We start from the raw sequence: 12640 nt of genomic DNA, 5'->3' as shown, positions 1-12640 counted from the left end.
CATGAGCGCTATGCGCTGCCGACTGTTATATGGGCAGTATTGCGTAAGACCCGCATTGCCACATTGGTCAGGCCTTGCCTCGGCTGTGTGATGTCATATTGCCGCATCTACGGATGCTGCTAGATATGGGACGGAGGGCTTTCCCCCTTTTCTGTCCCGGACTCTCTGTGAGTCCCTCAGGTGACTGTGCACTGTAAATCCTGGGCGTTGCTTCAGGTTTATTGGTGTGTGATCCCTGCGCGCACGGCTTTTACATCGGGTTCCCGTAGCGTCTTAGCTAAGACGCAGTACGAGAGAGCTCTCGTAAGAGAACATACTCGGTTACTAAACGTAACCTCGGTTCACTCTAGAAGAGCGAACGAGTACTGCGTTCTCTGCCGTGCGTACGATTCACTCTGGTTCGCTTCGGCGATGAAATAAATCAGGTGAGTCAGTTTTTTCGAGCTCCTTTTATAGGTTGGGCCACACCCGTTTCGGCGGGAAGTGGCAAGAAGGGCGCGAAGCGCCCTTATTGGTCTGATGTTGCATCAGCCTGCGCTCGATAGGCTGTGCAGTTGCCGCAGAACAAGCCAATGAGCGAGCGAGCCGTCTCGCCTATGGCTGTGTACTGCTGCAAATGCGCTTTACAAAAATACAAAATTAAGGATAATTTTTTGCTTCAGTATTTCGTGAAAAGAGACTTTTCCCGTAGCGTCTTAGCTAAGACGCAGTACTCGTTCGCTCTTCTAGAGAGAACCGAGGTTACGTTTAGTAACCGAGTACGTTTTCTCACAGTAAATACAAAACTTCAAATTCAACACTCATCTACAATAATGAAATAATACATCACCTGTGGAATGTTAATTGGTTTCATGAATAATTGTTAATTATATATATATGTAAATTATATATATATAAATAAAACTTAAGAATAATATTATAACTATATATATTATTATTAATTGGTATTATTATTATATTATTTATTACTACTATTAGTAGTAGTAGTAGTATTAACACAAATCATGTCGAATCAAAACCCATTGTTTCTAAATAATCATAATTTATCTAAATGTATTCATATATTGGTAATTATATTCATTCATTTTTATTAATTTCTATATTATTATTTAATCATTTAAATCTATTTTTTGTTTAATATATTTATTTGTATTCATACGCATAAAATCATTTTATAAAAAGACATCGTTAGAAAAGATTTCTGTTTTGAATATGCTGTTCTTTTTAACCTTTTATTCATCAACGAATCCTGAAATTATTATCATAGGTTCCACAAAGCAAATATTAAGCAGCAACAACGGTTTCCAACATTGATAATAAAGCAGCATATTGATAATAAATCTGAAGGATTTCTGAAGGATCATGTGACACTAAAGACTGGAGTAATGGCGGACGATCATTCAGCTTTGCGTCACAGAAATAAAATCTATTTTAAAGTATAATAAAATAGAAAACAAGTTCACATTGTAATAATATTTCACAATATTACAGTTTTGTTTCTATTTTTAATCAAATAAATGCAGCCTTGATGAGCAAGAGATACTTCTTTAATAAAACATTTAAAATCTTGCTGATCCCAAACAACAGTGTATATGTATATTCATGGAGAAGTGTATTAATTAATATACTGTATTATAGACTCATTATAGAGGATGCCAAGCAATATCTATGGTACCTAATTGATATTCATGAATCACAATTATTGTCATTAGTATAAAAACTTTTTAAAAACTTTCCCCAAACAAAGTTGAGAAATCCATGCAGGTGCAGTACTCAAATACAGCTGGGTCTGAATAATCACTAATCATCTGTATTGATTGTTTCGTCTCCTACCTTCAGTCCCAGGTCCAGCTCTGTTAATGATCTGTGTATCTCTGCCAGCAGCTGATTCATTCGCTCACACTCCTGCAGGCACACCAGGATGTAGGGGCTCCTCTCGGATGTTTTAGACATGAGCTCTGCCAGATCATACTCCTCCGGTAACTTCTCCAGCAGCTCATCCACAGCACTCTTCACCTGCCCAAGGAAAAAGAAAAACTGAGTATCAAAAGTGACTACATTCCAAACACAGCTTTCTAAAAGAATCAAAAGGTTTTTTGCAGCTATATAGGCGAAATCGTTGTTATGTATTCACTAGTAGAAAAATGTTCGAAAACCATTTAAGGGATAGTTCAGCCAAAAATGAAAATTCAGTTTCGTTCTTCTACTGAACACAAAGGATATTTTGAACCGTGATGATAACCAGACAGCTGACAGTAGCCACTGACTTCCATAGTATTTTTTATTATCAAAGTACCGTATTTTCCGGACTATAAGTCACACTTTTTTTTCATAGTTTGGCTGGTCCTGCGACTTATAGTCAGGTGCGACTTATTTATCAAAATTAATTTGACATGAACCGAGAGAAATGAACCAAGAGAAATGAACCAATAGAAAACATTACCGTATCCAGACGCGAGAGGGCGCTCTATGCTGCTCAGTGCTCCTGTAGTCTACAGTCATGGCCAAAAGTTTTGAGAATTACATAAATATTGGAAATTGGAAAAGTTGCTGCTTAAGTTTTTATAATAGCAATTTGCATATACTCCAGAATGTTATGAAGAGTGATCAGATGAATTGCATAGTCCTTCTTTGCCATGAAAATTAACTTAATCCCAAAAAAACTTTTCCACTGCATTTCATTGCTGTTATTAAAGGACCTGCTGAGATCATTTCAGTAATCGTCTTGTTAACTCAGGTGAGAATGTTGACGAGAACAAGGCTGGAGATCATTATGTCAGGCTGATTGGGTTAGAATGGCAGACTTGACATGTTAAAAGGTGGGTGATGCTTGAAATCATTGTTCTTCCATTGTTAACCATGGTGACCTGCAAAGAAACGTGTGCAGCCATCATTGCGTTGCATAAAAATGGCTACACAGGCAAGGATATTGTGGCTACTAAGATTGTACCTAAATCAAAAATTTATAGGATCATCAAGAACTTCAAGGAAAGAGGTTCAATTCTTGTAAAGAAGGCTTCAGGGCGTCCAAGAAAGTCCAGCAAGCCCCAGGATCGTCTCCTAAAGAGGATTCAGCTGCGGGATCGGAGTGCCACCAGTGCAGAGCTTGCTCAGGAATGGCAGCAGGCAGGTGTGAGCGCATCTGCACGCACAGTGAGGCCAAGACTTTTGGAAGATGGCCTGGTGTCAAGAAGGGCAGCAAAGAAGCCACTTCTCTCCAAAAAAAACATCAGGGACAGATTGATCTTCTGCAGAAAGTATAGTGAATGGATTGCTGAGGACTGGGGCAAAATCATATTCTCCGATGAAGCCCCTTTCCGATTGTTTGGGGCATCTTGAAAAAGGCTTTCCGGAGAAGAAAAGGTGAGCGCTACCATCAGTCCTGTGTCATGCCAACAGTAAAGCATCCTGACACCATTCATGTGTGGGGTTGCTTCTCATCCAAGGGAGTGGGCTCACTCACAATTTTGCCCAAAAACACAGCCATGAATAAAGAATGGTACCAAAACACCATCCAACAGCAACTTCTTCCAACAATCCAACAACAGTTTGGTGAAGAACAATGCATTTTCCAGCACGATGGAGCACCGTGCCATAAGGCAAAAGTGATAACTAAGTGGCTCGGGGACCAGAATGTTGAAATGTTGGGTCCATGGACTGGAAACTCCCCAGATCTTAATCCCATTGAGAACTTGTGGTCAATCCTCAAGAAGCGGGTGGACAAACAAAAACCCACTAATTCTGACAAACTCCAAGAAGTGATTATGAAAGAATGGGTTGCTATCAGTCAGGATTTGGCCCAGAAGTTGATTGAGAGCATGCCCAGTCGAATTGCAGAGGTCCTGAAAAAGAAGGGCCAACACTGCAAATACTGACTCTTTGCATAAATGTCATGTAATTGTCGATAAAAGCCTTTGAAACGTATGAAGTGCTTGTAATTATATTTCAGTACATCACAGAAACAACTGAAACAAAGATCTAAAAGCAGTTTAGCAGCAAACTTTTTGAAAACTAATATTTATGTAATTTTCAAAACTTTTGGCCACGACTGTACACTGAAGACATAGAGCGCCCTCTCGCGGCTGTAGACGGTAATGTTTTCTATTGGTTCTTGGTTCTAAATAAATGCGACTTATAGTCCAGTGCGACTTACATGTTTTTTTCCTCATCATGACGTTTTTTTTGGACTGATGCGACTTATACTCGGGTGCGACTTATAGTCCGAAAAATACGGTATTTCCATACTGTGTACTATGGAAGTCAATGGCTACAACATTCTTCAGAATATTTTCTTTTTTGTTCCGCTTTGACAAAACTCGAGGGTTATTAAATAACTTGGATTTTTCAGTAACAATATACTGAATGAATAGCTTTTATTTGCATTGCATCAGAAATCTTTTGTAATATTATAAAGGTCTTTACTTTCACTGACAGTAAAAACAAGCTGCACTTCTGTTTTCAAGATTGATAAAGATGATGTTGATTACAATAATAATAATGATACATAGTTTTACCTTCTCCTCTGTGCACTGTGATGCTCCTTCTCCTGTCGATGAGTCTCTAGGTTGGAGTTCCAGTAAAGTTTTGAAGAGGGCATCAGATGTGGCCGTCATAAACTCAATCTCAGCATTAGGGTGCATGCTGTAGAGACAAGGGCTTTCCGAGGGCAATCTCTCATCCACATAGCTGTGATACCCAGTTAGGTCCAGATCAGGAGGAGCTAGAAACCCAGGACACAGGAACAGCTCTCCTTCAAACTGCGGAGAGAGATCGTGGAGGAACAGGAAGATGAGAGGACAGTCTTTCGGGATTCATGAGGGTGAGAATAGTGGTTAAAGATCTTGTCTGGTAACAAAAAGACAGATTCAAACAACAAGTCAAGTGACTCAACAGGATTTTAGGTTGCGAATACAGTAATTCGTTTTTCTTCTCCACAATATTTTGTCCTGATAAGCATTGTAACATTTAACACGTTAAACCTTTGAGTATTGTGTGGTAATCGATAGCAGGGCTGGTGCTGGACACGGGGAGAGTAATGCAGCTCTGTGGAAAGGTTAAAGACAAGCTCTGTGATTGATGGCTGCTCATCCTGGGGGCTAATGAGACTCAGTGAGGAAACACTGGGCTGCATGCCTGACCACTGCACAAACACCACTCCAGAAAAGATGAAAATATGATGTCAAGGAATACACCCTGCCCTGAACATAACAAACGTGTCCTCAGTATGTGGGAACAGAAATATATTTAATACATTCAGCTTCTATTTTGTTATCTATGCTTATAAACTGCATCACAAGGAAAACTGTGTTATGCAATGTAGATCCTCACCACTAGAGAGCACCACAGAGCTGCAGTATTTATATGTACAAACATGATCTGTTTAAAGGTAGTTGTGTGAGTTCCACAGACAAACATTTAACATGCTGTCTGCAGAACTTGAATGAAGCACTTGAAAAGGCTAGATAAATTGAGGTCTCTTTGCAGATCTACATAACCTTTAAAAATCTGCAGACTTTTCCAGATTTCACTCATTTGAAAAAGTAATTCTGATTTTATTTCTCACTATTACTGCTTTATACCTCAACATGACATTAAATTCTGCCCTATCCATGCGTCTATGTAAATGCACGTCATTTCTTATTGTGACTGATTCAACCATATGTTTATTTTTTTTAAACCTTTTTGACCAAGTTTTGAACAAGAAACAAGATATCATAACTCGATCTGTGTGCAGCAACAAACATCTCTCTGATGATGTACGGTGTATAGGACATATCCAATCATTTACTTCGCTTAAAGAGATAGTTCACCCAAAAATGAAATTTCTGTCAATTACTCACCCTCATGTCGTTAGAAACCCATAAGACCATCTTCGGAACACAAATTAATATATTTTTGATGAAATCCGAGAGCTTTCTGACCCTCTATAGACAGCAAGTGAACTACCACGTTCAAGGCCCAGAAAGGTAGTAAGGACATCGTTAAAATAGTCCATGTGCCATCAGTGGTTCAACCTTAATTTTATGAAGCTACAAGAATAGTTTTTGTGTGCAAAGAAAACAAAAACAACTCAGTCTCCGCCGCCATTCATGAGAAAATCACGACACATGCATGTGCATTCCTCAGCTTGTAAACTTTTTTGATGATGTCCTTAATACCTTTCTGGGCCTGACAACATGGTAGCTGTTTGGCTGTTTATGCAGGGTCAAAAAGCTCTCAGATTTAATCAAAAATATCTTAATTTGTGTCCTGAAGATGAACGAATGTCTTAAGGGTTTGGAAAGATGTAAGGGTGAGTAATTAAAGGTACAATTTGTAAGATATTTGTAGTAAAACATCCAAAAACCACTAGGCTAATGTTATATATTTTGTCCAGCTGATTACTAACAATATCTCTAATGTTTTCGACTACTTGTAAATCATGAGAAAATTCCCATTCTAAACAGTGACACGGGGCAGTGCAGTCGCCTGTCAATGACGTTAGTTACCCTTTCCACTGAAGAAGAAAACCACATGACAACAGTGTCATGGACAAATGCGGAAGTAGTGTCTAGCGTCCACTAGCTTGCTTCAAGCAGTTCCTTATTTACTTCTTCTTGCACGTTTTATGGTGAATTGTTACTTATTTATGGAACATAATTACTGTTTACCATCTGCCGCTGGTTCTGTCGACAAGGACAGCTCCCGTAAACGTAAGCGTACGGGCCAACCAAATGACCCAAAAAGAGTTTGGGACAAGAGGAGAGAAAGAGTGAGGATCAACATCGGTGTTGCATTTTCTAGATGGAGAGAGCTTCGCGACAAACTTCAACTAGAAAGAAATGCCGATCTCGCTTGTGTTTTACTCGACAGGTGAGTTGTTTAGATTCGTATCTTTACAGAAAACGTATGCTATTATAACAAGCAACAAGATTAGTATTATGGGGCATATACGCCAAACACAGGCCATCGCGTCTCTAGACCCGCGCGAGGATGCGTCTGATCCATAGCCTGATCACGTCTTTGCATTGACTTTGAATGTAATCTACTTGTGAAAATCATTGAACTCGCGTTTGCTATGTATACCCAATTATTGTGTTTGAAAGTACACGAGTGTATATATTTGTTGAACAAGTGGTAATCGTTTTCATATCATCTGATTGATGGCCGTCAGCGGTTGGGTAGAAGACAACAAATCCCATCATTCCACGCTCCTCCTTAGCGTCATCAAACCACGCGATTGTTATTGTTTTGGTAGTGTGCCCTCTAGTGGCAGGTCCTACAACCTCTACTGTACCTTTAATGACAGAATTTTCATTTTTGGATGAACTGTCCCTTTAAATCCTGTCCCTGCAAGCTCACATTAATCAACCGCCAACATCTCAAACTAAACAAATAATACAAAAGAAATCCATAATACCTATCTGTTAATATCTCACAATTACATTGATTTCTCGCTATTGTATTTATTAAAAACTCTGGTTGAGAACTACTGTTGTGCATCTCTTAGTTAACTTCAAAATTTACTTCTGAAATGTTTGTTTTCAGCTGTAAGACCTGTCTGTCTTGAAGCTAAATCAGATGATATAACAGTGCTTTTATCAACTATGTTTGGTGCAGCGTTGTTCTATATTTACAGTGCTCTGAATGTCTTTACCATCTTGGGATTGATGAACTCCTGGAGGTACGTACGGCAGAGCTTCCTGTCCCACTCGTCAGTGATGTGTCCTCCGTATATGATCTCTCCGAACAGATAACACAGATCCTCCCACGGTACCTGAGCCACACATATTAACACACCAAAATGTCAAACCTCCAGCACAAACTGATCCCTCAGTGCCCTGCGTTTAATACCCACAGCATTATTTTCAGCCAGGCTGGCAAGTTCTGACAGAGGGGGAAAAAAATACATGGTGAAAACTGCTAAAGGGGCTAGATGTTGGGATTTTCTCACGAGTATGAGTTGAGGAACTGATGTTGGGTGATGGGAGCATCCTGTAGTGAGTTTATTATTTCAAATGGCTCTACACCAGACAAAAAGAAATTCAGTTCATGTATAATTCAAGCAAAGATCAAGCTCTTCCTGAACTCCTGCTGTGCTTGGCTCAAGTCTAGCCTGAGAATAGAGCAAATGTTGTATAATTGTAAAGGAGAGAAGAACAAGGAAGTGTGTGTCTTATAACCAATGACAGACGCTAGAGGTTCACCATCATTTGTACCTGTATTGTTTTGCAAATTGCTTCTTTCATCAGCTCTAATTGCAGTGATCACTTATAAAGCATTGTAAGGTGTCACGCACAACGCGTGTAATTACATTTAGCATGACGCTTCATTTGCCGCCTAATGAATCCTCAGTGTACGCACATACAGGTTACTGTTTGGTTAACATAATGAAGGACATTCATTTTTTGAGGGGAGGGGTGAAATCTAGAGCTGCCATAATTGCTTGTGAGTGATGTTGCGAGAGGAAAACAAGATTTTTTTGGACACCTTGAGATTGTGACTGTTCGCTTTGTGTGATTAAATTATACAGCACTGTGGGAAAAGTAATAAAAAATATTTATTTAGTTCATAAGCAGCTGCGAGCATATAAAACTAGTAGAATTAGATTTTTTTTTTAAAGTGTACATGAATGTGAAAGCGCTTTTGTTGTCTAAATTTCTCCTTTTAGAGGAGACCGTTAATAGTATCTACAACTTACAATAGAAAGCACTGAGGGAATGGGGGGGCGGGGTCACGAATGGACATTGAGTGAAGACAACTGAGGCATTCATATTAAAACACTACTATTCAAACATTATGTAAGTCTTGTAAAAAAAATATAAATACAGTAAAATTGTCAAGTATTATTATAATTTAAAAGAACCGTTTTCATTTTCAATGTATTTTAACATATTTATTCCTATGATGATGAAGCTAAATTTTCAGCAGCCATTACTCCTGTCTTTAGTGTTACATGATCCTTCAGAGATCATTCTAATATGATGATTTGGTGTGTAAGAAACATTTATTATTACCAATGTTAAAACCTGTTTTAAAACGAATATGATACTTCAAAATGTGAATAAAACAAGGTGATTGAAACATGGCTACTGTCATTATTAATCCGTTTTATGCATTCTTGCAGAAAGCATAATTTTTCAAAAAATATAATTCACTGATATTAGGATGGAATCATTATATTTTTTCAGGTTAATGAATGCTGGTCTCTTACTTGAGTATTGGCCTCCAGGTAGTTGTACAGAACACTGGAAGAGATGGTCAGATCTCCAGTGTTAAAAGGGTATCTGTGGTTCCAACCCTGAGGCCCAAACTTCCTCCTCTCAGTAACACAGGCGTGGAAGTAACACAGTGAGAACACAAGTCCTTTAAACTCCTGCTCATGAGAACACATTTCCAGAGTGTCCTGCAGAATGGAAATTAAGAGTCAGAAGTGTGGACACCTCATTCTTTTGTGACTTCATTCTACTCATTCGATATGATCACTAGTTTCCACTTTTTCTATTAATAGTAAGCAGAATAGAATGTCTGACTTGTCCACATGTGAATTCACTGATTTTGTCTGTGTCAAGTGTGTGGAGACCTGAGTGAAGTTGTCCAGAGCTGCATGTAGGCTGGAGTTCATGCCGGTGGGTGGTTCAGTAGTCAGTTTGAGGGCGTTCTCCAGGATGGTGCGAGGGATGAGGTGCTCATGGGAGCTGGAGGACGGTTCTCCACTCATAAACACTCTGTAGTTTGAGTGAGCATCGCTGCCTGTGTTCTCCAACAGCTCCTCCAGACGACCCAACCACCGCTCCAGCAGGTGAACATTCTAAACCGGAATGAAATTTAGAAGAACATACATATGTGAGCTTAATTATATGTGAATAATTAAGCTTTCCATTGATCTATGGTTTGTTAGGATCAGACAATATTTGGTCAAGATACAACTATTTGAAAATCTGGAATCTGAGGATGCAGAAAAATCGAAATAATGAGAAAGCCACCTTTAAAGTTGTCCAAATGAAGTTCTTAGCAATGGTAGGAAATTTGGTATGGTAGGAAATTTACAATATATATTCATGAAAGATGATCTTTCCTTAACATCCTAATGATTTTCGGCATAAAGAAAAAAATGCTCATTTTGACCCATACAGTGTATTGTTGGCTATTGCTACAGATCAACCTGTGCTACTTATGACTGGTTTTGTGGTCCGGGGTCACATATCCATATGTATCAGAATTACATTTTTTCCTTTGGACTGGTCAATTGTTGAATTAAGTGGTCAAATATTTCTAAATAATGACTGCTCTGCAGGGTAACACATGACCTTTATTCTGTTTGTAGTTTTCTAATGGTGTCCATGTTTAGGACCCTTTATTGTAGGTTGGTTTTAGTAAGAAATGAACCAAAAATGTTCTACCTGCAGTATGACCCAATGTCCTTTTTTGGCTGCGGTTTCCAACGCTCTCTCAGCCACGATCTCTTGTCCTTGACCCAAGGATACGTTATGGAGGTTCCCGTGGTCTGTGGTAAATCCAAGCTTCAGCCCTAGTTAACAGATATAAGTTTAATACTCTGATTACGTTACAAGTTAGGCAGAGTGTAAAGAGAATCTGTGTTTACCAAGTGTTTCTACATCCTTGACAGGGTTGACTCCAGGGGAAAGGATGAAGAACACCGGTGTAGAGGGATTGCACTCCTCAAAACACTTTTCAAACTCCATTCGACTGACATCTACATACTTGGAGTCCAGACTGTCCTCAATGAAATTTCTATATAAAAAGACAATGTTTAAGGACCAAAACAATTGGCGTTTCAAACCTAGCCACCTCCAGCTGAATTTAAAGTAGCATTTTCGACAGATATCGGTTGTTCTCTGAGGGTTCTCTGAAGAATGCTTATTACCGGAGAGCGTAGGTCATCCTGTCAGGCCGAAAGGCTCTGAGAATGATGAGTCTCTGGAGGGGACTCTTATTCTTCCAGTCCTGAGGGAGACGTTCTCTTTCTGGACACTCTGACTCCACCAGCTTCCTCCAGCGTTTGGCAGAACCTTCCACATCCCTGTCCAGACCCCTGAATGCATCCAACATGGACAAGCTCTGCAATGAAATTAGGTTTTAGGTTTGGTACTTATGGGGAATATAATGATAATAATAATGATATTATTATAGCATATAATAATAATGGATTTTATTTATCATGTGCTTTTCTTAACCCAAAGTGCTACAACAACAACAAGCATAATAGTACTGTATATAACAATAAGCAACACAAAAAAGAAACAAGATAAAACATGCTCAATTACAGTAAGCAGTTTTAAAAGATGAGTGTTTAAAGATTTATTAAAATCCTCTTAAATTGTTATATCCTCCATATATTTTATATGAATATTCACATTCTAAATTATTTACTTCTACTGCTATTTTTAGATAAAAAAAAAATAAAAAAACTGAGTAGATCTAGATTTTAAACTTAGTTTCCAGAGACCCCAATAGAATTGCAAGGCCAAAAAAAAAGCATAACTGTTTTTAGGGATGTAAAAGTTAATCTGTTAAAATTATTATTATCAAATTTAAAATCAATTTAAAATGTGCATTTTCATACATATTATATAATAAAAAAATTAATAATGTAAATGAACGTTAAATAAAATAAATTATGAAAATAATTGTATTACATTCACAGAACTTTAATTTAAAACAAAGTATTACGGTATCAATCTGCTTTTTCAATCTGCAAATTATTTTTTAATATAATATATTTTATATTTATACTAGTCCTGGGCAATGATTATTCGTGATTAATATGATTATATCATATTTATGTTTAATTTATTCTGTATTTTCCATATAATATTTTAATATTTTAATATTTTAATAATCTACAGCATTATAAACCAAATATTTTAATAATCTACAGCATTATTGACAAAATAAAAGGCATTTAAATTTAGGACCAAACACATTGTCTTTATAGTATCAGAGTATAAATGTAGCCACCTTTATATTTTAGGAAAGGGGTAACATATTTGGGGGTCCTTCCATTTCAAACGCCGCTGGGCTAGATGGGTTGAGTTATTTAAAGGTTGAAAAGGTGCTTCAGACTAATCATTTTTTTAAATGGCAATGTTAAATGACATCTGAACACATGAAAGAGAGGGATTTTCAGCCACAGGCAGTTCTTACCCTAATGGCACCCCAGGCCTGTGGAGACAGGAAGCAGACGGGACTGCTCTGACAAACCTCCACAGGAAATCGCAGCAGAAGTTCCAGATCCTGAGCCTCAATGAAGCCCCTCACCAGAAGAATCTGAATAAAACACCAGAGGCACAATGTAATGAGGATATTAGGCCTCAGGTCTGTTGAATACAGATGTCTCCATCCATCAGAGAAGGACAAGCGGATCTCAGAACAGCTTTACTCTGTTTGATGTGGACGTGTGAAGGACAGGCAGTGGAGACAGACAGCAGCAGGGAAAACAGGTGCTGTCCTGACAGGTATTTGCATTCTGCCACTGCGGCCCACCCTCCTGTCAGAGCTGACCAGTTGAGGGAGAGGGGTGCCCGGGCTGTGAGGGTTAATCAATAGGAACGCACCCGACTCCACTGACAAGGCCTAATGGAACTTAATGTAAGGGCAGAAAAGTGGAGTGATTGATGTGAATGACAAAATGCAGGAG

At 38.5% G+C, this 12640-nt stretch overlaps 1 protein-coding gene across 2 annotated transcripts in view; it reads right to left on the bottom strand.

Moving 5' to 3' along the window:
* si:dkey-233k19.3 (dynein axonemal heavy chain 11) overlaps positions 1-12640 on the bottom strand; it is a 75454-nt gene that overhangs the window by 7061 nt on the left and 55753 nt on the right. For both annotated transcript variants that reach the window (XM_059567508.1, XM_059567509.1), the window contains 9 exons: positions 12148-12270; positions 10868-11061; positions 10586-10734; positions 10383-10510; positions 9563-9790; positions 9194-9385; positions 7637-7756; positions 4515-4757; positions 1834-2016 (listed from right to left, as the gene is read on the bottom strand). In XM_059567508.1, the coding sequence (XP_059423491.1) occupies positions 1834-2016; positions 4515-4757; positions 7637-7756; positions 9194-9385; positions 9563-9790; positions 10383-10510; positions 10586-10734; positions 10868-11061; positions 12148-12270 (1560 nt within the window). The remainder of the gene's footprint in view (positions 1-1833; positions 2017-4514; positions 4758-7636; positions 7757-9193; positions 9386-9562; positions 9791-10382; positions 10511-10585; positions 10735-10867; positions 11062-12147; positions 12271-12640) is intronic.

This window comes from Carassius carassius, chromosome 15 (assembly GCF_963082965.1).
Source record: "Carassius carassius chromosome 15, fCarCar2.1, whole genome shotgun sequence".
NCBI lineage: Eukaryota > Metazoa > Chordata > Actinopteri > Cypriniformes > Cyprinidae > Carassius > Carassius carassius.
This window is presented reverse-complemented; position numbering and strand designations above follow the sequence as displayed.